The 26,946-nt window shown below is 38.3% G+C and overlaps 1 protein-coding gene across 1 annotated transcript; it reads left to right on the top strand.

The window, feature by feature from the left end:
• VIRMA (vir like m6A methyltransferase associated) lies at positions 1–26,437 on the top strand. The gene is made up of 24 exons (XM_062490233.1): positions 1–63; positions 2,665–2,780; positions 3,025–3,111; positions 3,506–3,554; positions 4,053–4,221; positions 5,116–5,238; positions 6,032–6,334; positions 7,022–8,174; positions 9,262–9,753; positions 10,508–10,662; positions 12,557–12,639; positions 13,091–13,184; positions 13,321–13,865; positions 14,440–14,675; positions 15,403–15,655; positions 17,187–17,404; positions 18,591–18,723; positions 19,313–19,465; positions 21,160–21,320; positions 21,579–21,675; positions 22,160–22,326; positions 22,483–22,814; positions 23,653–23,796; positions 24,264–26,437. Exons 1-24 carry the CDS (start codon positions 1–3, stop codon positions 24,419–24,421), a joined length of 5,484 nt encoding a protein of 1,827 aa, XP_062346217.1. The 3' UTR covers positions 24,422–26,437.
• Positions 26,438–26,946: the final 509 nt, after the last annotated feature.

Below are 26,946 nucleotides of genomic sequence, written 5' to 3'. Positions count from 1 at the left end.
ATGGCGGCGGATACCGCCACCGAGCTGCTGTTCCTGGACACGTTCAAGCACCAGAGCGCAGAGGTAAAATGGGGTTCGGGTCCGCCTCTCCTCTTATGTCCTTTCCCCTCCTCTCCCTTCTCCTGGGCTGCTGGAGGCGCCCGCTTGCTCCCACCGGGGCCTGCTGGGCGTGCGGAAGCCCCTCTGGGGCGGGCCGCGGCGGCGGTGGAGCGGGAGCAGTCCCGGGGCAGGTGCCGCCAAGGGGGCTCTGCCGCCTCCTTCCCGCCTCGCCTGACACGAAACTTTGCTCGAGCGGCTGTCCTGGCCCTGCTGGCAGGGGGCGGAGGGTGGTGGGGAAGGATCGGGGATTTAAAGGTGGCGGAGGGAGTAGAGGCGAGCGGAGAACAAAGAAGATAAACGTGCTTCGAGAAGGCGATGATGGGAGAAATCGACTAGGGGGCCATGCCCTGCTGCTTGTGCGATTCCTGATGCTCTTGTGTCGCTAATGATGAAGAGGAATATTTGCATGTTTGTGAGATATTCCCTTAGATTTATTCACTTTACACAAAAGCAGTATTTCAAGCTTTTTTTGGCAGTGGTAGATCATGTAAATGTTCCATCTTGAGGCTGTTGGGATCCTGAGCATCTTTGAAACTGCTGGTTTTACAGCAGGTTTGTCCAGGGCTGAGCTCGATGTACTGTTCAGGGAAGAAGAATGGGACAATTAGGGAAAAGGGAATTGCTTACTGTAGCATGAGAAAGACGTTTCAGATTCATAGAATAATTCGACTGAGTATTTTGAAATCATGCTGCAGTGAAATGCAATTGAAAAGTTACTCAGGGGTCTTCTAAATGTCCAGATCAGCTTGGCCCAAATGTGTTTTTAATTCAGCTATTCAAGACAGTGTTAGGCGGGGAATGCTCCCCAGCGCTGTTCCCCTGGGTAGAAACAGTAGCTACTCTTACCCCTCTCCAGGACCCTGTGTTTTTTTGTGGAACATTTTAAATCGTGTTCTTTTAAAATAATTTCCTGTCACTTTCATTCTTAGCAGCAGTATTGTCCGAACCTGAACCTTAGGAATTTTACATGATTCTTGAAAGCCTTCCTTGTTATGCTAATTCTTCCTCTTTGTGGATTATGAGTGTTGCACTGGAACTTAGAGTTCTTGAAAAGTACTGCTGTTTTTTGCATAAAAATTATTTATTTGGCTTAGCTATGCAGTCTAACTGCTGTTAAGCAGTTCTGATGTAGGGTCTTTCTTAACGTTTTGTAGGAAAATGGGTTGAATTCACTTGCTGTTTTGGTGATGTTGATGCATGGCTGTCAGGGCATAATCCTGTATCATTTAAAGAGGAATTTGTCTTTACTTGGACAGTGCTCCTGGGGATGAAGCTCCCCAGAGCAGCCCATCCTTCAGAAATCTGAGTGTTCTGCATGACTCAGATCTTTTCTAGAAGCACAGATGAGCTCCCACAGCCCTCACTCCATGCAGGCTGCACTCACCCTCTTCTTGTTTGTGCATCTGTGCTCCCTGTCCTAGCAGGATTCCTTTGGTTCCACCATCCAGCTTCTAACATGTCAGCCCACAAGCCAAGGTGTTGTATTGTGTGCTAAAAAATGTCTGCTTAGGTTTTTTAGAGAACAGCAATACATGCCCAAAATAATATCTTAAAAAGTGCTTTTAAAACTCCACTTCGTCCGTTTCATTGCTTACTAGCATTCTAAAAATTTTAGTACTTGCTTTCTACTGGTTTCAGTTGCTTTCTGATTGTGGTGAAAGAGCTGCATTTCAACTACAGATCGCCTTGTTTTTTAATTTTCATTTTTTTAGTTGTGTTAATAGACAGATCAGTGGTTTGGGGTTTTTTTCCTATCAGTCTGCTAATTCAGCTTGCTAATTGGAAATGTGATTCTGAGCTTCTGTGAAAAAGGTCTTGATATGTTATAATTGAACCTGAAGTTATATATTGGTACTGTTTTATGAGTGTGTATATATATATATATATATATATATATATATATATATATATATGTATAGTAAAAATTATGGATAAATGTAATGAGATCTAATGCAGTGAATTTAGTGAGAGAAGACATCCAGCACTGATTATTTAGTAGCTGCTACATGGAAAATCACTAAGTTTGATAACCTCCTAGTTTGCTCAAACACCTTTTGGGAAGGTGTAAGAATTCTTTATACTTGCTGTTTCTGTGTGGTAAACAGAAAAGCTATTTGCTAAAGGTTTCAGGTGTTACAAAGTTGGAAAAATAAACATCATATGGAATTTTTTTACAGATCTAGCAAAACTGTTATAATTTTTAGTATTATATCTGACATATGAAAATTGCTAATGTTTAAAATTACACCACACATATCTTCTGTCTGGAAAAAACAACCTGTTACTGTTTAAAAGGCTCTTGCAAATAGAGGTAGTAAATTAAGTAAATAAATAAACAAACCAGTAACCCTTTTTGTGAAAAAAATGGTTTTAAAAATATGAAAAGTGCCAAGATTATATTGAAACCCCTAATTTTCTGTGTAACAGTGTTCATCAGTGTTTAGCATTTTATAGAATTGAATTTTATTATTAAGATTGCAACGTGCTCCATTAGTAGAGAATACATGTACATTGTGTTGTTTGCGTTTTACTTTTCCTAGACTTTGCTTCTTCTTTGTTTTGTAGCAAAGTACCAATATTGATGTGGTTCGTTTCCCATGCGTGGTTTACATAAATGAAGTGCGAGTCATTCCTCCAGGAGTGAGAGCTCACACAAGTTTGCCTGACAACAGGGCTTATGGGTAAGTGAAACATACCAGGTAGCAGATTCAGGAAAACCTTCATCTTATTTTTTTTGTTCAACTTTTGTATCTCAGTAGACTTTCCTACATAAAAATGTAAAATGCATGTGTGTGTTTGCTGAACTTGTAATTATTTTGGGGCATTACTTAAGCAGTATAATTTTGTGGGCTTTTTTCCCTTGGTAGTCTATTTACTTTAATAAGGAACTCCTTTAATTTAATTTAATTTTTAATCTTTTCCTAGGGAGACATCCCCCCACTCATTTCAACTGGACTTGTTTTTCAACAATGTCAGCAAACCAAGTGCCCCTGTTTTTGATCGGTTGGGAAGGTAAGTTCTTTCAAGGTTATTGAGTAACTTTATTATCTACCTTTTCTTCCTGAAAATTTTTATAGTGCAGAGAATGCACAATAGAAATCCAGTATTTCCCACGACATTCATGTTTGGTTTGGGCTTTGCTAGTTTGTGTTCCTGTTGTTTTCCTTCAGTCTGTGTGGAAGGACAGAGGTTTATGCTTGAAGCAAGAGAAGTTTGTTACTTTTATATTTACCAAGCCCATGTATATTAATGCAAATAATTCTGTAGAAAGAAGTGCTTTTTCACTCTTGTATGTATTTATCCAGTGTTTTATTGTTGGCTTGTTTGATTAGTATTGCTGTGCTTTATTTCTGTAAACATGCTTTGTGTTAAAATGAAAAATGACTTTGTATTTTTCATTTAACAGCCTTGAATATGATGAAAACACTTCAATTATTTTCAGGCCCAATGCAAAGGTAATGCAGTGTGATTTTAACATCTTCTTTCCCTGCAGAAGGAAAGAAGATGGTGTCATTTAGGTGTAAATATGGTTTAATGTGGTGTGTGTTAACACTGTGTGAAGTTTTTATTGTTTCAAACATTACCCTAAAACCTGCCTGTAGTTTAAATACTCCTTACTTTACTTCTTGTGTTTTTTTGTATTGTCTTTTGCTTGTTTTGTTTTTGGTTTTTTTTTTTTCCACTAATGGGCTGTAGTAGATTAGGAATCTATCTAGTCAATGTATATACTGCAAGGAATTTAGTGGTTTTAGAGAAGGATTATTTGTTGCAATGATTGATGTGTTTGACGTTCTCTCAGTTTTCAAAATGTGGGATAAAGAGGTATTTTAATGTTGGATTTTTCTTTTGGCTTTTATGCAGATATTGATACAGTGATACTAGAGTAACTGTTTTGAAGTTGTCTTTAAGTACTTTACCTTTTTTGTTTTTTTTTTTTTTTTAAACCAACACAGGTCAACACGGATGGATTGGTTCTCAGAGGGTGGTACAACTGTCTGACTTTGGCAATATATGGGTCAGTTGACAGGGTAATAACTCATGAGAGAGAATCACCTCCTCCACCACCCCCTCCACCTCCACCTCCCCAGCAACAGCCTGGATTGAAAAGAAATCCAAAGCATGGTGAGTCTTGGGAGAAGGCAGAAAATCACTGTTACAGTATCCCATCTGAAAAACAAATCCCCATTTCTTCCACATTTTAGTTACAATGGGTTTAATTTTTCCTTATTATATCTTTAGTTTCATATTTTTTCTGGATTTATATTGAATGGTTTAAAGTAGGGTCTCATCTGGTGCTTTTATAAGTGTGGTTTATTTGATCTGTTGTGAGTTACTTTGTTTGGTCAAAATGCAGTTTAACTTGTGTGAACTCGTTACAATGTAGATGATTGGAATATTAAGAAAAAGTATTAGAATAGGATTAAAATCATAATGAGGAAATCTCATAGTCATAGTTAACTTTGCTTATCTGACTTGCGTAAAATACATTACAGAAGAGTGCTTGGCACTGGTTTTAGAGCAGCCATTAATAGAATCTATGGTGAAGTGTCTGCTTCAATTTTGGTTTTAGATTTCAAATTAGAGCTATTGTTCAAAATATGGCAAGAAGACTTCAAAATTGGAATACTGTGTGCAGTAAAAACAGTTGTAAACCGTAAAAAACAGTTGAGTAAAACGTAAACATCTTTTTTAAAGCAATTCAGATATTATTGATAGAGTTACAATATAAGAAGTATCAAAACCAAAATTGGCAATTACTTATGTAAGTTTTAAACAAGTATTACATAAAAAAAATCAATAGTGTTAATAAGTTTGTTTATTGATGTAGTTCTTGTTTATATCAAAGATTACTTCATCAAAAGTGACTTTAGAAAGTTGCCTCATGTAGTGCAGAATATAGATAAAAGCTGGGCAATGGTGTTCCACAGTCAGAAGTAGCACTGAAACCCAAAGCTTTTCTGCTTTTATTCCCGTGGTTTCATTAAATGCAAGTTTTTATTTTCCCAATAAATACAGTTGATGGAGAGAAAGAAGACCAATTCAATGGCAGTCCTCCAAGACCACAACCCAGGGGACCAAGGACACCTCCAGGCCCTCCTCCTCCTGATGATGATGAGGATGAACCTATGCCAGTGTCAGGTAGAATGGGAAGAAGCTGTGTTTTATTTGCTGCACATCGCTGCTTAGAGGAGGCAGAATTCTGTGTTCTTGCCCTGTGTGAAATTTTTTTGTCTGCTGTTACTTCTGCTGGACAGAATCAGTTCTAGGAAAGGCATTTGAAAAAATTGGTTTGAGTTTGTTAATTTGCATAATTTTTAAGGATAGTAAATTGAGAATATTGGCTGTTAACCAGGACACGGCCAGCTGAACATACTGCTCATGTTTTTTATAAGTGTTCTGTTGACTCTGCTATCCATTGTCCTTCTCCATTATTCTGCAGTATCTACCAAGTTACCCAGCCAGAACTCTACATAATAGTCTTGCTGAACTAAGTGATTGTGATCACGTGAAGATTTTCAAAATGCTTTTTTTTGCATCTCTAGTACATGTGATGCAGAGACCTAAAGCATATATACTGCCATTGAAGACAATAACAATATTTCTATTAGTACATTAGCAAAAAAAGAAAGGAGGACTGAGGAGAATCTCCTTTATTGGATACTGGGAGACACATGGTGACAAAGGATGTGGAAAGGGCTGAGGTAGTTAATGACTACTTTGCCTCAGTCTTTGGCAGAAAGTTCAGTTACTTTCCAGGTACACTGGGCTGGAAGACAGACAGGGAGCCGAATGAACCCTCAGTAATCAAGGAGGGAATGGTCAGGCCAAATGTATGGGGCCAGATGGGATCCACTCATAGGGCCTGTCCTGTTTAATACCTTTGGATTTCGGAAAAGTGCTCTTATTGCTGAAACTTTGATTCTGTTTTTAGTTGTTGGGGAAAAAGAAGATGATGTGGACCGTAGGGAAGATTACTTTGAGCCGATTTCTCCTGATCGAACATCCATTCATCAAGAAAGCCAGTATTCTGATGATGGAGAAGTAGAGGAAGATCAGCCAGAAGAAGGGGAAGATGATGATGATGTGGATGTTGAGGAAGAAGAGGATGAGGATGATGATGACGATGATGATGATGATGGTCATACTGTAGAGAGTATTGCTGATGAGGAAGAAGAGGAGGAGGAGGAAGATGATGAAGATGAAGAAGAGGGTGAAGAGGAGGAAGAAGGTGATGGTAAGTTGTAGAGTTTAGAAAAGAAATTGAGGTTTGTGAAATTTTGATGGCAATACCTTCATGATGAGTATGTGCAGAGGGAACTGAGTATTTTTCCATTGGTTATTGCAACATTGCTTTTTTCGTGGTCTTGACATCTCTCAAGAGCAGTATCTTGCTGTGGAATATTTATTCCTTTATAGTAAAAATTTCTATAAATAGAGGAAAATAGGTAGAGTTGTACAGGTGACAGTGAACATTTAAACTTGTTATGTTTTGTTTAAAAATCTAAGAAAGGGATGGAAGATTAGTTCTTAAATAAAATCCAAGTGAAGTTGTTTATGTAATAAAGTTAGTTGTCATCTTCTTGTATTGCTTAAAGATCCCTCCCATGTCTATGCAAAAATTTCAGGCTGGAAGTTTTATTATAGGTGCAATTACAGGAAGAGTACTGGACAATATAGCTGTAGTAAAGTGTACTCTAGTTAAACTTTTTGCTTTATTCGTTCTTTTAAATTACTCCATTGTTACATAAAAAAACCCTGTTAGATGGGGCTTCACTCATGTCTTGAAAGAGAAGGCTTTTTGTGTGTTAGTGTGTGATTGCTCTCGTGTAAAATAAATTACTATGTATTTGGAAGATATTCTCTGCAATTATGACCTGGTGTATTCATAACTGATTTGGCAACTTAATCTTTCTCTTTTTAGGAGATGATGGCTATGAGCAGATTTCAAGTGATGAAGATGTAATTGCTGATCTGGAACGTGAAACATTTAAGTATCCAAGCTTTGATATTGAATATACTCCTGAGGATCTGGCATCTGTGCCTCCTGTGACATATGAACCTTTTGAAAAGGAGCTTGGACCGCTTTTATACTTCAGCTGCCCTTACAAGACTGTATTTGAAAATGAAGTTGCTAAAATAAAGGACCAAGACTCAGAAAAAGAAAATTCAGGGGCAGTGGAAGGCTCAGTTAAATTATCTGAACTGTTGGAATTGTATCAAGAGGAAAGGGGTGCAAAGTGGGTCACTGCATTAGAAGAAATTCCAAGTTTAATAGTAAAGGAATTGAGCTACCTGCTGGTGAAAGACACAAAGCAAGACTATATTACCCAGCTAGTAGACTGGACCCTGCAAGCTTTAAACCTTCAGGTGGCTCTCAAGCAGCCCATTGCTTTGAACGTACGACAGCTCAAAGCTGGGACAAAACTGGTGTCTTCATTAGCAGAATGTGGGACTCAAGGAATAACGGCGCTCTTGCAGGCAGGAGTTATTAATGTGTTGTTTGAACTGTTGTTTGCAGATCATGTATCATCCTCCCTTAAACTTAATGCTTTTAAAGCTTTGGATAGTGTCATTAGTATGACTGAGGGAATGGAAATGTTTCTAAGAGGTGGCACAGATGTACATGAGAAAAGTGGTTATCAGAAGCTCCTGGAACTCATACTGTTAGATCAGACTGTGCGAGTTGTTACAGCTGGTTCTGCAATTCTCCAGAAATGTCACTTCTATGAGATTCTGTCGGACATTAAAAAGGTGGTTGATCAGTTAGCAGAGAACACTCCTCCTCTTCCTAATCACACAGAGCCAGAACAGGACCAGGATTTGGCAGGACTTGAAAGAACCAACCAAGAATATGAAAATGATGTGGAGGCTCCTATGGACATGGATCATCTTTTGGAATCTTCTAATATAAGCGAAGGAGAGATGGAAAAGCTTGTTAGTCTTCTTGAAGAGATCTTCCATTTGATGGAAACTGCTCCTCATACAATGATTCAGCCACCTGTGAAATCTTTCCCAACTATGGCACGCATTACAGGCCCTCCAGAAAGGGATGATCCTTACCCTGTCCTGTTTAGGTATGGCAGTTGCAAATTCAGTTCCTAGAGTGTATTTCCTACAGCTTGATAGAGATGTAAGGGTGACTTTTTTGAATAACGCTTTGCTAGATACTTCACTTAGTTATTTATTAGAAGATTCTAGATTGTGCATATAAGGTCTGAGAGAGTTTGATAAGTTAATGTACCTGTTACTTTGTTGGCTTTCTGTCAACCTAGAATGCACCTAGTCAGAAGTTAATATCTCCTTATTAGTGGTAATGTGCTTGCCCTTCTTTTGCCTTCATAGATGCTTATTTTTATGCATGATGCTTAGATGGTTATGCTAGATGCTGTCCAGTTTGAAAATGGTTGTAAATCTAGAGTGTTTCATTTGACATACTGGAACATGTCTATGTGTATGGATAAAATAGGTCTGGAATTCCTCAGTCTGCATGTTGAGGTGGCAAGATGCAAACTGGGCTCAGATTCATGGAGAGATCATGCAGTTGTGTCAGTGTAGCTCACTGTTTCACAGCACAGGCAGAGGAGGTAAGGCCTGCCTGCCTTCAGCCAGTTAAGCCATGGGTTCTTACTCTGTTAGCAAGTTCTGTCTAGAAACTATATCTCTAAATGCTGACAGATTTCTTTGGTAGCAGTGGTGTAGGGTAATGGCTGAAGATAAGCATCTACATGCAAAGAGACTTCAAAAATTTGCTGCTAGAAATGCTATAATGATTGATTTCCTAGCACATTTAAAACATTGAATTTGGCATTTATGATGATTCATATGCAGCAATTTTAATAAACTACAGTGCCTTGTTTTGTGTGTAGATACAGTTGAGGGGTTTTTTTGGGGGGTGGTTTATGGAGATCAGAATTTTAGGACTTATTTCTTGTAAATAATATAGCAGTTATGTTTGGTAAGGTTTAAATTTTGTACTACTTCATAATTATTTATTGTTTCTCAAGGTCCATAGAGCAATAAGTACCAAAGCTAGGAGATATATAGTTTTATATAATATTATTGTGCACTGTTGACAAATACTTATAGCACTGCTGATGATTTTCCTGGGTTTTGTTTTTTTTTTTTTTTTTTTTTTTTTTTTTTTTTTTTTTTTTTTTTCAGATATCTTCACAGTCACCATTTCTTGGAGTGCATTACTTTGCTACTGTCTCTTCCAGTGACAGGTGCACATCCAGGTGTGCTTCAGGCTATCAGAGATATATTGCGTTTCCTGGCACAGTCACAGAAGGGTCTTCTTTTCTTTATTTCCGAGCATGAAGCAACAAACTTGTTGGTTAGAGCACTTTGTCAGTTTTCTGATGCAGATCAGGAGGAAGGTCTGCAGTCAGATGGTGCCAACGAGGATGCTTTTGCCCTGTGGCTCCTGCATTCAACACAGACATTACAGTGCATTTCGGAATTGTTCTGCCACTTCCAGCGGTGCACAGCCAACGAGGAGACTGACCACTCAGATCTGCTGGGAACACTTCACAACCTTTACTTGATCACCTTTAACCCTGTGGGAAGATCTGCTGTGGCTCATGTATTCAGTCTGGAAAAAAATCTCCAAAGTCTTATTACTTTAATGGAGTACTATTCCAAAGAGGCTTTAGGGTAATGTATGCATTTATTTCCTTTTTTTTTTTTTCATTTTTAAGGTATCTATCTTTTATAAATAATTCAGTAAATAGAAAATAATTTTCTCTTTGATCCTGATGTTTTTATTTAAAACCAAGAGAACTTTAAAGCAGAAGCATGTAATACAAAATCAGGCCTGTCATTTGTAATCAAGTACTTAATACTCCAAGTCTGTGTAGGTCATCAACAAAGTTCTTGTAATATATGTAGAGCAAACTTTTGGTTATGTGAAAAAATCAGTAAGTAGGCAGTTTTCATTCAAGCATAAAATGTTGCCTGTGAAACAAGCAAAAGGTTTGATTTAGTACAGAGAATACTGCATACTACTCGGGGTTGGGAATCTCTCAATTCTTCAAGTTCTTGTAGATGTTAAATGCAGTCATTGTTTTCTCTGGACAGGCAGTTGCACTACTTCAGGTAGGAGTGAATTTAAAATGACTTGTGGAACAGATGAAGGTACATAAAAATACTTGCATGCCACTTGACTGGATCTCATGGTTCATTGATGCTGAAGTAAATGTGAATGTATATAATGTGGCAGAAAGAGTTCACTTCCCAAAAAACATAGGAGGAAATTGTTTGGGTTTCTTTCATTGATAATTATATGGGGGCGATCCTTGTTGAAGGTACAAGTTCTGTAGGTAGACTTTTAGGGGACAAATAATGAAAATCTAACAGCTATCCAGTTGTATTAGCTGAGATCTAAAGAAAATCCTTATTGTTGTTTCAGAGACTCAAAGTCTAAGAAGTCAGTTGCTTATAATTATGCCTGCATCCTTGTTTTGTTGGTGGTACAGTCTTCCAGTGATGTCCAAATGCTGGAACAGCACTCAGCACCTTTGCTGAAGCTTTGTAAAGCAGACGAAAATAACACCAAGTTGCAAGGTACAGTATGTGTAATTATCAGCTGAATTGTTTCAATGTATGGAAGAAATTTTTTTTATGTGAATAATTGGTACTTCACAGTTGTCTGGCTTGGATAACGAAATTACTTTTCCAGTTGCATCTGATTAGTTGAGTCACTGAGATAATATGCAATTTTTTTTCTGTTAATAAGAGTTAAACAGAAAATTATTTTTCAAGTAAAATATCTACCATGAATTTTGGATAACTACAGGAAGTTTGAAATTACTCAAACCGTGTTGATAATAGGAGAGCAGATTTCTGTAGAAGTGGACTAGCTTCACTACTAGTCAGTACACTGAGTCTTATTTTTGTTTACTATCTCTGTTGTTGTGGTTTAACCCTCTTTGTTCACTCCCCCACCCACCATCAGTGGAATGAGGAGGATAATCAGGGAAAAACAAGTAAAAATTATGGATTGAGATAAGAAGTTAAATAATTGAAAAAAAAGTAACATATAATAATACTAATGACAACAATAATAATTGTAATAAAAAGGAGAGAAGAGATAAAACCCAAGAAAACAAGTGATGCATAATGCAATTGCCCACCTGAGGATCAATAGCCAGCCCCTCCCCAGGCAGTGTTCAGCCCCTTCCAGGAAACTTTCACAGTTTTCATACTGAACATGACATCCTTTGGGCAGTTTGGGTGTGCTCTTGTGGCTGTGCCTTCCTCCCAGCCTCTTGTGCAGCTCCTCATTCACAGAGCAGGAGACACTGGAAAGTCCTTGACTTAGGGTAAGCACTACTTAGCAATAACCAAAACATCAAGGTGTAATCAATGTAGTTCTCATGCTGAATACAAACCACAGTACTGTAGCAGCTACTAGGAGGAAAACAAGCTCTATCTATTCCAGCTGGAACCAGGACAGTGATGTAGTGTGACAGGATCTTTACTAATAAACAATACTGGGACTGTTTTAAGGCACCTAGGCCAGCATAGTCCATGTTACCCTGTTACTACAGCTTTTGATGTCCAAGCTGTGTCTTGGTGTCTTCCCAGCTCGTGTTCACTTACAGATCAGGCCTGAGACACTCGGCAAAATCCTGCTGGGGACTATTCTGACACCTGAACATTGAAACTCTTAATGTTCTAAGTTGTGCTCTACACTGATTCACTGACTCATGTAGGCATACCAATAATTTATTCCACAACTTAAATGCACTAAAAGAAATCATAATTCTTCAAAGTTTTAGTTTAAATCTCTCCTCTATCATGCTCTTTTTTTTGCTCCTCACCTGACCATCAGACCACTTCATGAGAGGAATGGCTAGTTTATTAAACCAAATCATGAAATCATTCTGAGTCATCAGTTCATATCCACTTAATCTTCATGTTCTTATAAATATTTTCAGGAACAATGGTTTTTAAATCTTTAAATCTCTTATCCCAGGAACCTGGGACTTTCAGGTTATTCTAGACTAAGAGACTAGGGACTGTAGGGACTTCTAGCATGAGTGGCATGCAGGGCAGAGATTGGTTCTGTTTGGGCACTTCGTAGAAGTTTTTTGCTTAGTTTGTAATAACCTATTCTGTACATTAGGGGGAGTGTGTTTTGGTTATTTTGTTTAGCTGACAGTGCCCCTTAGTGTCTTTTGTAAAAAAATGTTTAATTACAGATAATGCAGATAATGAGATGAAAGTTAATTGTCTTCAGATTGACTTGAGCCAAATTTTGTTATTGTGCATAACATATATTGCCTGTCATGAAGTTTTAGTTTTGTTGATGCTTTTCAGCTGGCTACAGCTGCACTATGAGCCCCACAAATGTTGCACTTGGCTTTAGTACCTATTGTGTAAATAAAGTACATTTTGATTGAAAATGGTTTTATGATCATAAATTCACTGACTTAAGTCTTTTGCTTTTCCCCAGAGCTCAGCAAGTGGCTTGAACCTTTGAAAAATCTTAGATTTGAAATAAATTGTATTCCAAATCTTATTGAATATATCAAACAGGTCAGTAAAATATAGATATGTGCTATCTTTTTTTATGTTCTATAAGCTTAGACCTTTTTTAGTCAGATATTTTGTCTTAGATATGTACTAACATGATATTTAAAAGGAGATATCCAAAGGGGACGATTCTGTTAAAGCTTATGATCTAAGCAAGTTCTTGCATTGTTACATTTATTGAAACAAAAATCTAAGGTAAATAAATACATGGTGCAAAGATCTAATTATTTAAATCTTTTACCTTCTTGTAAATAACAATGCAAATGTTGATATTCTTTTTTGTTTCTGCCTTATTTATGACGGCTTACCAAAAGGTGAAATAATTAAATTTGAATTTTGTAACATACTTAGAGTAAATAAATACAGAATTTGAATACTAAGCGAGCAATATACTCATAAAGTCCTTCCTTGTAATACAGGCTCATTTCTTTTTTCTTTTCTTTTCCCTTAAAAGAATATTGACAGTTTGATGACCCCAGATGGAGTTGGTCTTCCCACTGCACTTCGTGTTCTTTGTCATATTGCATGTCCACCACCTCTGGTAGAAGGTATGCCAGATACATTTGTACAGGTTGAAGTACAAATCTTAGTTTTCTGAGTCTTCTACTTAAACCTGGCTAAAGCGTAACTGTGACTGCCCAGGGGAAATTAGAAATATAGAAATCTTATTTCTTTTCTGTACAGGTCAACAGAAAGACCTTAAATGGAATCTTGCAGTTATTCAGCTCTTCTCTTCTGAGGGAATGGACACCTTCATCCGGGTGTTACAGAAGCTGAACAGCATCCTTATTCAGCCTTGGCGACTCCACGTCAACATGGGCACCACGCTGCACCGAGTTACTACTATTTCTATGGCTCGCTGTACACTTACTCTCCTTAAAACTATGCTAACAGAACTCCTGAGGGGTGGATCCTTTGAGTTCAAGGACATGCGTGTTCCTGCAGCACTTGTTTCTTTACACATGCTCCTCTGCTCTATTCCTCTCTCAGGCCGCTTAGATAGCGATGAACAGAAAATCCAGAATGACATTGTTGATATCTTGCTGACTTTTACACAAGGTGTTAATGAAAAACTTACAATTTCTGAGGAAACTTTGGCGAACAATACTTGGTCTTTAATGCTGAAGGAAGTTCTCTCTTCAATTTTGAGAATTCCTGAAGGATTTTTCTCTGGGCTTATACTGCTTTCAGAATTGTTGCCTCTTCCACTGCCCATGCAGACTACTCAGGTATAACTTAGATGTATTTAGTTTTTAAAGAATTTTTATTATTTTACCCTTTGACCACTTTTGTAGTGGTGGGAAGAAGGGATACACGACAGGATGAATTAAAGTCGTTGTAAAGCATTTGTGCTCATATGGATTCTTTGTAGATAAGTATTTTTCGGCAGAAACAAAATTGGTATTACTTGGAGCATTTTTCTTAAGTTAGCAGTCATATATTGTTCTTTTGTCCCTTGTGAGATTATCTAGACTCCTGTTCTGTTACTTAAATTACTGTCTCTGAAGCTTTTAATTTAGCTCTGAATGCTGAACTTGGTATATTAAGGCTCTTCTTTCGTCATGGGTCTTGAATTTGTGATCTTTAATAAGTGAGCATCAAAGGCGTTTAACAATCCATGCTTCTGAGGGAATACATCATTTACTGGCTCATGCCCTGTCATTTGTTGACAATGAAAATGGCATTCCATATTTTTAATGAGGACAGTATTTGTACTTCATCTTTGATTGTACATTGTGATAGAATTCAGTTTTTATCATAAAAATTGACAGGAAGAACCATCCTGCCCTTGTGTTCCTGCAGGTAATTGAAGCCCATGATATTGCAGTGGCACTCAACACCAGGAAGCTGTGGAGTATGCACCTCCACGTGCAGGCCAGGCTGATACAAGAGATCGTTCGATCTTTCTCTGGCTCATCTTGCCAGCCCATTCAGCATATGTTGAGGCGGATTTGTGTTCAGCTCTGTGACTTGGCTTCACCTACTGCTCTCCTCATCATGAGGACAGTATTGGATCTAATTGTAGAAGACCTGCAAAGGTATTTTTGTTTTCTCTTGCAAAGATTTCGTTAATGAACTGTTAAATTCACCTTGCTTTCTGTGCGGTAGATTTAGTAGGAGGAAAATAGTTTTGGAAATATTATTCATTATGGGCTGAAAGAATTCTCATTCCAGTGCTGTATGCTGTGTCTTGATAATGCTTAAGGTTGCCAGAAAACCAGCTCATACCTCTTAATTTTGATATAGGCAGTTTCATGTTGCATGTTTATGGTAAGTATTTGAGGAGGATTTTCTTCAGGCTGTCCTTGTGAAGCCTCATCTTGCCTATGAAGTGTTTTTAAGGACCTGTAGGATTTAAATAAGAAGAGTAGGCCAGTCATGTTTGCTATACTGGGATTACATATGTGTGTAGATGTTTGTGAACTCGCGGGAGTTGAATGATACAGGTTCAGAGGGTTTTGAAACTGAGTGCTCTTTCTTTAAAGCATAATTATTTTTATTTTACATAAAATCACGTTTATCTGATACAGTTATATGCCCTACAGTATGTTAAATGCATAGTAGATTAATTAATGATGTGACCAGAAGTTCTTTAGTGAAAGTTGAGCAGTTTTCAAAAAGTAAATGGAACTGTAAGTTTAAGTATGCAAACTGGGTGGATTTTTTTCTAAAATGCAGAATTATATGACTCCTATGATGGTTGTTTTTATAGTTCCTTAGATCACTTTAAAGCAGCTTTTTCACAGTGCACTGATACCCTTTCAGCAACACAGAAGATAAAGAGAAGCAGTACACTGGACAGACCACTCGGCTGCTCGCTTTATTGGATGCCCTGGCTTCACATAAAGCTTGTAAATTGGCTATTTTGCATCTTATCAATGGAACTACTAAAGGAGATGAAAAGTATGCAGAGGTCTTCCAGGAGCTCTTGGCTTTGATGCGATCAGCTGGGGACAATGTCACTCATCAACAATGTGCTGAATGTGTAACTTCCCTGCTGCAGTCCCTCTGTGATCAGGTATTTGCTATATTTAGTGCATAATATGTGTTGATTATTGTAGAAGATAAATTAAATTAGGTTGTTTCTTAAGTGCCCCCTTTTTTTTTCCAAAATTAAGAAAATCAGCATTGTTAAAACACAAAAAGAAAGACTCTGCATAGTTGGCTGCTTTGGCAGACTTGCTGCCTTCTTGGTATTGAATCTAAACCCTTTCCATTTTATGACATATCTTCTGCATTATGTGCACTGTTCTGGTAGCTCATTAGAGACCAGAAACTGAATGCACAAAGATTTCCTGTCCCATCAGGTGAGAGAGAGATGCCACATCTCCATGTGGGCCACTGACAAAACTTGAGTTGTTCACTTCTTACCCAGTGAAGTAAATATGTATCTTGTAATAGTCTAACTGAAACCTCTTGAAAATGTATTCCAAATATAAAGGTATGTGTGCTATGCTGGTACTGTAAAAATACTCCATTAAAAAAAGAGCAGAAGTTACCTAGAGCAGGGTAAGAAATGTTAGTTGAAAATTGATTCATAGACTGGCCCTGTATTTTCTAATTAATATGTGCACAGATTTGCATGTCATTATTTGTTTCACTATTATATGTGTTTATTTGATCTAGTGCTTACCCAGTTACACAAAAGACATTTGGATATTGTTGGTCAGTAGAGATAATCAGCTATTTGCATACAAACAAGGTCTCTCTGTCCATACAAACTCATTGGAAAATTCAGTCTTGTTTTATTTTATGTAAAATATGGAAGTGACAGAAGGTCCTAAACTTCTTAGGTGGCGTCTGCAGCCTCGTTAGTTTTCATAGACCCACAGAATCAAAGAATATCTCAAACTGGAAGGGACCTATAAGGATCATCAAGTCCAACTCTCTACCCTTCACAGGAATATCTAAAACTAAACCATGACTAAGAGTGTCATCCAAATGCTCTCTGAACTCTGACAGGCTTGGTGCCTTATCACTTCCCTGAGGACCCTGTTCCAGTGACTGACAACCTCTCAGTGAAGAATCTTTTCCTGATGTCCAACCTGAGTGTCCCTGGATGCAGCTTCATTCCATTTCCCTGTGTCCTGTCACTGGTCACAGAGGGAGGAGAGCACCTGCCCCTCTGCTGCTCTCCTTAAGGCACTTGTAGATTCCTGTGAGGTCACCCCTCAGCCTTCTCTTCTCCAGGCTGAACCAGCCAAGGAACTTCAGCCTCTTTGACCAGTGTTTTGAGATTGAGACACACATTGACTACCTAGGAAGGAAACTATGTTACCCAATTTGGCTTTAATTTTAGCTCTACTACAGTATTTCAGAATTTGAAGCTTTTATGTTTTAGAAATAAATAATGGTTTGTAACCCTTAACAGGACTGATCAAAAGGATACTCTAGATCAGTATTTTGCTGGTCAGTAATAACTGAATTACTGGAATAAGATGATAAAGGGATAGTGAAAGAACCCGGTGCTTCTGTCTTCATGTATGGTTTATATTTACTGCAGCATACTGAATGCATTTTTACTATATGTATAACAATCATTCTTTTAGGATATTGCACTTATTTTACCAAGTTCATCAGAAGGCTCTGTGTCTGAATTAGAGCAGCTTTCTAACTCCTTACCAAGCAAAGAGCTGATGCCCTTAATTTGTGACTGTCTGATGGAAACATTAACAAATTCTGAGAGCAGTTACAGTTGTCTGCTGACATGCATCCGAACAATGATGTTTCTTACAGAGCATGACTATGGCTTCTACCACCTGAAGAGGTATGGTATTTTGTGATATCACTGACAGCTTAAATTTGTTTAAAAACTGTGGTGTGAAATAATTTCCTACATGCTTAGTAGAAAACCTTGAGGATAAGGCACCTCAGCTTTTGTTTCTCTTTGAGGCCTCAGTGTTTTACTCAGTGTTTTGGTCTTCCTTCACCCTCTGAATAATTTCTGCAGTATGCATACAGAAGCACTTAGTTTCAAGAAGGAGACAAAGCACTGAAAACAGGTTTGTACATGCTTGTTTCCCCACTCCAAGGATGAAAGGATTAGAATGAGATACAGTGCTCTTTTTCTTTCCCTTCTGAGACTCTCAAAGAGCTCTCATCTGGAACACGGGCGAACTGTCTGTAATTCCTCTATTTTTAGGGGATTCAGTTTGCACTTCCCCCAGTGTTCTGACCACCAGACAGTTAAGACTTTAGAAATTAGGTTTTTCCCAAACTATTTTTGTTAACTCCACCCACTTTGAACAGAATATATAAATGTATTGGACAATATTGTGTTGTTTCAACGCTTGATTCTTTGTCCTGTATTTGGACCTGTTTCTGTTTGCTGAAGTGCAGAGGCAAAAAGGTGAGGTTTGCAGAGAGAAAAAGGAGCTATGTTAATACAAGGTTGTTCAAAATGCTTTAAGTCGTGCTGTTGGATGCAAGAAGCCATACAACCACCAGTGAAAAGTTAGCAAGTTATAGATGTTGTTCTTTGTTCTTTCTGTGATCCCTTTCTCTGAGTGTGTCCAGCTGTCAGCTTAAGTGCACAGCCTTACTATTTCTGTTTGTGTTGCCTTTACAGTTTGTTTTCTGCAGTTAGGCATCCTGAGATAGAGTGGAATTGTAGCTGCAAGCACGATCCTGCTTCATGCATAAGGTCCTTGTGCAAACACTTATTTCTGTACTTCAGTCCCTTTTCTGCTAAAGATGAAATTGTAATTTCTTGAATGTTTTGGAGGTAGTATATATAGCTGTATACATACAGTGTGAAATAGCTGCAGACAGTACTGGTGAAAACAGAAGTCTAGTATGGAGAAAATAATGAAGCTCCAGCTTTGTAATCTAGGCTGAGCTTAATAATTGTGAAATTTGCCCAGTTTATTTTGCGTGTCATTTTCTTATAACCGGTTGTGGTGGAATGGTCACAGTGTATATACTAATGAAGTATTTTCTCTCTTACTGTACAGCTCTCTAAGAAAACGCAGCACTGCTCTGTACACTGTATTAAAGCGAGTAATAACTAGTTTCAGCAAAGACACTGGTGAACTGGCCTCGTCCTTTTTGGATTTTATGCGACAGATTCTAAACTCTGATACGCTGGTAAGTGAATATGTATTGAATGCTTAAACTCAGCTCATGTCTCACTGCAGATTTCAGAGAAATGTTCAGGAACAATTATTTCAGAAAGCAGTTGATTCTGCAGATTGCTGGGTAAGACTTTTCCATCAGTGGTGCTTTTGCCATCTTTAGTTTTTAATGAAATCTGTGAAACCTGGGCAGGATGTATGTTCCATAAGTGAGAGGGTTTTTCAGTAGGAAGAATGGCATATTAGTTCATACTGATTTCCTAAGTGAATAGTATGCTGTGGTCTCCCAGTTTTAGATTCACAGCGTCCTGTTTGAGAGCTATTGTACTGATGTGTAGTATAGAAAGAGCTATAAAATATTTCTTAATTCTGTTATACAGACCTCATCTTGTACAGGAAAGGGTTCATTTGTCTTGGTGCAGTATATAAACTTGCCTGTTGAAGTGTACTTTGCTAAAATAATTTACATCATATGTTTTTAAATCAAGAGGTAACTAATTTTGCTAGATTTGTTATAATGTGTGTTTGAATTCAAAGGAGTTTGCAGTCCAGTACTACTGAACATTTATGGGTACTTATTCCCCAACTGTCAAATGTTTCAGGGATGTTGTGGAGATGATGGAAGCCTTATGGAAACAGATGGATCCCATTCAGGCAGGACGCTGGGTCTTACCACTGCAGAGTTAAAACATCTACTGCAGAACAAAGAAGAAACCCCAGAAAACCTGCTTCTTGATCTGGAGAAACATGTTATGGTAAAAGAATTCAAATAATCAAGTTGACGTTGCAGTTTTCTGTTAGCACATCCTAAGAACCCAGGCAGTTAAAGGTTTCATGGAAGGCAGCACATGCCTACAAGCAGAGGGTGTAGGGTAGTGGTGAAGCAGATTATTAAATGTAATGAACAGCAGGAACTCCAGTTTAGCAGTGGCTCGATGTTACCGGTGACTGGTAACAAGTAGAATTAATACTACAGGCTGGATGTTATGTTGTTGGATGTTTTCATCTGACACCTGAACAATGGATATGTTTCAGTGAATTTGTGGATGCCAGTAGGGTGGGGGTGTGACTAATCTGACATACAGCAAAGCCTCAATCCAGAGAGACCTCAATAAATGCTTTAGGATTGATTTAGCAGAAAGTTTGTGTGGTTCATTGGGAAAAATGAAAAGGTCTGCAGTGAAAGCAGGATAAGCCCATGCCTTGTTGCAGGCTGGGCTGGAAAGGGCCAGGTGGTTATGTTGATTTATAGGTTAAATGTGGGCCCACAGTGCAGGGTCACTAGAAACAGGGGAGTGTATTCTGAGTCATCCTGGAAGGAGCAAGGTCAGCACATCCAGGGCCCTTGTTGACTCCCTCCAGGGGATGTTTCTGAGCTTTCATATGGAGTATTGTGTTCACCTTTGACCAGCTTTGCCCTCTAGCTAGTTCTAGAGAGTCCTAGGGAAACTGGAGAGGTTCTAACGAGGTAGTCAGGGACCTACAGCACATAAGATAGAGTGGAGGAAGAAGCTGGGCTTGTTTAACCTGGTGAAGAGGGCTCAGGAGCTATTTCAGAGTTTGCCACAGCTGTTTGGGGAGATGATAACAAAGATGGTGGAATCAAATGTCTTTCGGTAATTCCAGATGATAAATTAAGAAGCAATGCCCCCAAATTGTGGCTTCAGCAGTTCAGGTTGACATTAGATAAAAAAAAAAATTAATCACTGAGAGGGAAGTGAAGCACTGAACATATCAGTGGGGCTGTGGGCTCTCTGTCACTGGAACTTTTTTTAGACATGACTGGATAAAGTTATGGATTTAAAGTTACGACCTGATCTGGCTTTCATGATAGTCCTGCTTTAAACAGTGATGGTGAGGACTGGACTAGAGAACATGCAGAATTTAATGCATCCAACTTCTCTGTGATTTTAATTGCAAACTTAACTCTGATATTCAAATCTGACTCTGTGTAACTGATGGCAGCCATCCAGTAGATGGCTAATTTAAGAGAGTCCATGAAACAGCTGCTCCACAGCCTATTAATCACAAATGCTTTTGGACTGCTATAGTGAAAGCCTTCTGTCCCTTCCCTAGCTGCCTACATCTATTAGGTAAGAGATTAAAAGCCACAATTGTTCTGAATGAGGAACAGCAGGTGCAGGACATTGGAATGCTTTAACAGAGAGCTTCATAAATAAAACCTGGGGCAGTGTCCTTCTGGAGACTGTTATAAAAGGCTATTGCATCAGCTGGGAATGAAACCTAGACTGTGCATGTGGTGACATGGTTTGTTTAATAGCACACCTAGTAGCCCTCTGCTGTTGTTTGTGTATTCAGGTGTCTTAGTTTCACTGTGGCTGGATAGACTGTTGTATAATACCTCCCCCTTTTTCTTAATAAATAAGCAAAACATTATTCCTTCTCTTGAGGAGGAGAAAAAATTCTGACTTGTTCTGTGTTGATATAGGATCGGTCTAAGGAAGATGATGGCCTCGAATCCTTACTGGACAACATTGTTGGAGTAAGGCAGATGTTGGAATCAGTGGGCGATTCTTGTCCACTGAGTGACCAAGATGTTGAGCCTACTCTTTGTGCACCAGACTCTCTTCAGAATTTGTTTAACAACAGGTAAAACGGTTGAGTATGTCAACAGTCTGCCTGTGATTTATTTGAGAAAACGGAGTAATTTATGTGTACTTAAATTAAGTATATTAAAAACAGGATCTAAAGAGCACTGTTGTCACTTCTACCCACTAGTCCCAATGTATTTAAAGTCATGTGAGTACCAAGGGTAAGGCAGCGATGTTCACCCCAGGTTCTGTTCTGCTGTGTACACTTGCAGTTTGGTTCATAACCAAACAGGCCTTTGGCATTGCTTTGTTGTAGGACTACCTATGTGTTGGCAGATGTGATGGATGACCAGCTGAAGTCCATGTGGTTCTCACCCTTTCAGGCTGAAGAAATAGACACTGACCTGGATATGGTAAAAGGGTTCATTAACATATCTGAAATGAATTTAAAAATAAGGGTTTATCTGGACTAGTAGCATCAGACATTCATAAGGCCAAATGGTTTGTGTTCCTGAGCTCACCTTTCTAATTCGACCCAGTCTGTTGACTTCATTGCCTTAATTATTTTTTAGTTTTACTCATTCAATTTATGTGCAAAGATAGTTATGTTTTAATTTTGTAAGAAAAACCAGAACTGTGTAAAAGGGGCATTAATAAATTTATAGGGCTGTAGCTTAAGCAAGAGAATTGTCCCACTGCAGGTCATTAAGTGACAAGACAGATATTCATATTTGAGAGCTAACACCTTCACTCCTTTTGTGTTCAGATCTGTCAAGATAATTTTGCTGCAGATTTGCTGCATTTTTTGTTTGGTTACCACTGTGCTTTTTTTTTTTTTTTTTTTTGGTGGTGTAATGACAGTTAATAATGACAGTTTTGATTAAACTCTCTTGGAAGGTAAAAGTTGATTTGATTGAACTGTCAGAGAAGGGCTGCAGTGACTTTGACTTGCAAGCTGAATTGGAGAGGTCATTTTTGTCAGAACCATCATCTCCTGGACGCACAAAAACCACAAAAGGGTTCAAGCTTGGCAAGCACAAGCATGAGACCTTCATAACTTCAAGGTAAAATGAGTTTAAATGAGTTAACAGCATCTTCAGCATTGTTTTGCATGTTAAAATGTCAAATACCCTTCAGATTGCATCTCCAATATGGAGAATGCCTGACCATCAGTAGTACAGTGTTACATTAGCTAACTAAATCATGGTTTGTCATGACAGTGGGAAATCTGAGTACATAGAGCCTGCAAAGAGAGCTCATGTTGTGCCACCACCCAGAGGAAGAGGAAGGGGGGGATTTGGACAAGGAATTCGACCACACGATATCTTCCGTCAGAGGAAACAAAACACAAGCAGGCCACCCTCCATGCACGTGGATGATTTTGTTGCTGCAGAGAGCAAAGAAGTGGTTGCTCCAGATGGGATACCACCAGCCAAAAGGCCACCAAAAGTGTCACAGAAGATCTCTTCACGTGGTGGGTTCTCAGGGAATCGTGGAGGACGAGGAGCTTTTCACAGTCAGAACAGGTTCTTTACACCACCTGCTTCAAAAGGTATGTTGGTTCCTGTATTAGAAGTGGAGTAAATGCATGCTAAAATTGCTTCAGTAATACTAACCCAATGTCCTAGCAGTTCATCATCCGCAGTGTGAGATCTTCCTGAAGCAGTGTTGTTGCAATGAGTTGTTTAGCACCAGGAAAGATTCTCTTGAAGATGAGAACCTCCAAAGCTGTACAATTGAAACAAGGCTGTGAATTCCCATGCTGCCTTTCTGCCTCCCTTCTACAAAAGGAGTCAGCTGTTTTAGCAGCTCTTGGAGTGCTTCCCTGCCATTTGTAATGTGGCAGTTCTGAAATCAAGCACCAAAGTACTTCTCTGGGTTTAAATGAGGCTTTGGAATAAAAGAATGGAAGATCCTGACAAGAATAAGATGCAATTTTCAGCGAAGCTGGAGATTGTAGCTTACAGTGTTAAATTTCTTTCATACATAGATAAGATTGCATTCCTTTTCCTTCCATCCCATAATTAGGGCAAGTCCTTGCAAAGTGGAAACAGAAAATACTTCTGCTTATGAAGTTATAAATACGGGGATTTATTTCACCACAAAATATGAAAGTATAAGAATCTATCTTAATATGCTAGATAATGTGAATTCTTTTAAATTTGAGTCCTTGCCCAATAAATAGATCTGTTCCTCTGGTTCTGTGCAGCACAGAGTAATTTGTAGACTTCAAGTTGGAATACTGCAGGTATGTTGATACAGAGTATCTTTATGTATTTGAATTGTGTAAATATTATGTTGCCACCAGTATTGTGAAGGTTGAAAAGTTAAAAACCCCTAACCCAGCGACCTTTGCTCAGCAACTTGTTGGTTTTTCTCTCCCTATCTAGGAAATTACAGTCGTCGTGAAGGTGCTCGAGGCTCAAGTTGGAGTGCACAGAGTACGCCCAGGGGAACCTACAATGACAGTAGAGGTGGTCAAAGCAATTTTAACAGGGGTCCACTGCCACCACTGAGACCATTAAGTTCAGCAGGTACATGGTATTCATATGGGCATCGAACTATAGAGAATTCCTTGAATTTCATTTTTGCTTTACAAATGAAACCATGCAAGGATGCTGCAGACACCTTGAAATTCAGCAAATGTTTTAAGCATATATGAACAGTTGTCACTGAGACTGTGTCAAATACGTGCTTTCGTACGAACTGCCCTGTAACCCATAAAACTTGCTGAATTCAACACTTGATCGCAGAATCTTAATTTTGCACTCAGACTTTTGTCATTCGATTGTCTTCGTACCTCCATGGTAATCATAGCGCAATTAAAGCAGCAATGCTTGCCTAAGAGAAAAGTGAAAATTAAAAGGAGGAAACAGACGCTGTTTGTATCTCATCCTGGTTTTGTTTCTTACTTTCTGCTTTTGCAGCAGCTACTCCGCCTAGGGCTTTTTTTTTTTTTTTTTTTTTTTTTCCAACTGAGTATACTTTTCTTTGCTTTAAGGATACCGACCGAGTCCTCGCGATCGTGCTTCCAGAGGCCGTGGAGGAATTGGACCGTCTTGGACAAGTGCTAATAGTAGTAGCAGTGGTGGCTCAAGAGGGAAATTTGTTAGTGGAGGCAGTGGAAGAGGTCGTCATGTACGTTCCTTCACACGATAAAATAAGACCCAAGGGTGGAACAGCTCAACCTTGTGGACTTCTATGAAGATGACAAAGCAAGCAGCAGCGTCACTAACGGACCAATTCAGTGTTTCTGGTATCTGGAGGACACCAAGAAAATATTTTTGTCTGAAGAAAAAGCTTTTGTTTGATACAAGACTTGAGATTTCAATAAAATTCAAGACTTTTTGTGTACAATTGTAAATTTTTTTGTTCCTTTTGAAAGAATGTTTCCATTCTTTCTGTGGATTTCAGTAGACAATGCTCAGTAAAGCACCTCTTTGAGTTAAGACTTGAAGGACTTAAATATTCATTGTGCCAAAAGAAAGGTGCAAGTGTTTTGTGTGTGACTTGTTACTGCACGAAAATTAAAAAAATATGTATGTAAGACAATTTTTGTTGTTCTTCCTCAGGTTTAGAGTCATTAGCCCTTTCTTTCCTTTGTTTTTTTTGTTAGCCAGTCTGGGTTATTAATGAATGAGGTGTATCTGCCAGCAGGTAAAGTAGCTGGTGATAGAAGAATGACAGAAAATAATTAACCTGTTAAAATATACAAATTGTTAAACTGTTAAAGTATACAAATGTAAATGTAATTTATGCAGGTTTTGTTGTACATCTTGGGTAATGAGATTAGAAACTTCTAAGTCTCACAACAGGTAAAATTTGAATAAAATCTGTCACTAACTTCAGGGAGACTAACTCAACATTCCGTCACTTACTTTACAACTCCGCTCCTGCAGTAGGAGCACAAATACTTCCAATTAAAAAGCAAGATATTCATACCATTAGAGTACATGGAGTTAATTTGTTCCCTGCCTCTCCTCTGCTTAATGTAGTTGAGGAGAGGGCAGAGACTCAGGTATGACCTGAGCAAACATGTAGTGAGGTAGTGATGCTAAACTTTGTCTATAGGGAGTTGGAGTTTTGTTCCTGGCATTAGACTGAGATACAGTGCAAAAACAAAAACTTTGAGGGGTAGGAATTCATAAAGAAATATCACTACTCAATTAAATTCTGAATTTATTTTCATAATCAGTGAAGTAAGGTTTTTAGGTGGTTGCATTCCTTTGGGCTCCATGGGTTTCATAGAATTAACAGATTTTCAGCAGCCATTGCATTTTTGGACAGGGTGGGGTGTGGTAGCCTAAAGGCCACATGCAATCTTTGCAAATGAGCTCCACAGTCAGACTTAGTTTGAGTTTCAATTATGCTTGGTTTGTTGACATTACAGAAGTACTACAGAAGGGTCTTACTCTACTTAAATATGGCCCAGGTCTTGTTTTATGTTATTTTGACTTACTTTGGACAGCTTGTCTGCCTAGACTCATGAACTTTAACACCCTATTTTAAGTGTTTCTAAAGTATGGTAATATGTTCAATTGAAACTATTATACCTTTATACTGCCTGCCTAAATTAAGTAGGCTTTTCATTTGACACACAGAAGGCCCCTATTAGCTGTATTTTTTCTGTGTGGAGACTCTGAGACTGTCCCATTGCTTGGGAGGTGATTGAATAACCCATGAAAGTGGGAAATGTCCATGAATTGTCTGGGTGCACCTACAGGGAACAATATTGGTTCATAAAGGGTTTAACCTTATTTAAAATAACATGGACAGATTTGGATTGGAAACCAAACAATTTTCTGAATGGTAAAATAAAAGGGAAATGTAATTTTACTAATAATTATTATGACTAAAATGGGTGGAGCTTTCACAGGCATTACTGTTATTAATGCTATTTTTTTAAGGAGCACTGCATAAATATTTTTAAATCTGACTCACTCCTTTATACCATGTGTTTAAGGTGGTTTTATTTTTTTAGAGATTTTACTGTTTTCAAAACTAGCAGGGATATAAATAATTTGGTTTCTGTCAGGGAATTTGAAATGAAAAGTGTCAAGCATGGAATAAATATGTAAATATTTAGTACTGGTTCTTTGGAGTTTAAAATACACAGCATGTCACATGAGCAATTTTCAAACTAGGAGGAAATAAAGGGTTGGTTACATTGGTGTATGAAAACTCTGTAAATTTAGTTGAACTTGAAAAAAGAATGTGTGTATATCATGTTTTTTGTTTTGGTATTTTTATTAATGAATTTAGTTCTGTGACCCTTCAATGCAAAGTGGTTCCTTTCAAGGATAAATTCAGCATGAAATAATGCTGTTTAAAACTCAGGTGTTACTTGGTTTGCTCTTCAAAATGGGATTACTACCATGAGTAAATAACACTTTAAAGTGTTCAGTTTTGCTTTTGATACTCTGGCTAGAAAAAGACATTTTCAAGATATGTTTCCTGCCTGGAACACCAGGAAGTGGTTAACTTCAGAGATTCCTATGCTTACTTGATGAGCAGAACAGTGGGAGGAGGGTCAGTGAGGCAGAGGAGTTCTCCAGTGCCGAATGAGACAAAAACACAGTTTGGGTGTGGCATAAGGGTGAGACAAGTTGTGAGCATTTGTTTTTGCTTCCATCGTCTTTAGCTGCTGTGCAGTCTGTAATTTACAGACTGAGAGTCAGGTGTAC

The sequence above is a fragment of the Cinclus cinclus genome, chromosome 1, assembly GCF_963662255.1.
Source record: "Cinclus cinclus chromosome 1, bCinCin1.1, whole genome shotgun sequence".
NCBI lineage: Eukaryota > Metazoa > Chordata > Aves > Passeriformes > Cinclidae > Cinclus > Cinclus cinclus.
The sequence above is the reverse complement of the archived record's forward strand: the minus strand, read 5'-3'. Positions and strand labels throughout refer to the sequence as shown.

Excerpts from the sequence above, each read along its gene's own strand:
- VIRMA (XM_062490233.1), top strand. The coding sequence starts at position 1 with ATGGCGGCGGATACCGCCACCGAGCTGCTGTTCCTGGACACGTTCAAG. Across the intron at positions 10,663-12,556 it reads AAATAACACCAAGTTGCAAG|AGCTCAGCAAGTGGCTTGAA; the intron begins GTACAGTATGTG and ends GCTTTTCCCCAG. Across the intron at positions 13,185-13,320 it reads TCCACCACCTCTGGTAGAAG|GTCAACAGAAAGACCTTAAA; the intron begins GTATGCCAGATA and ends TTTTCTGTACAG.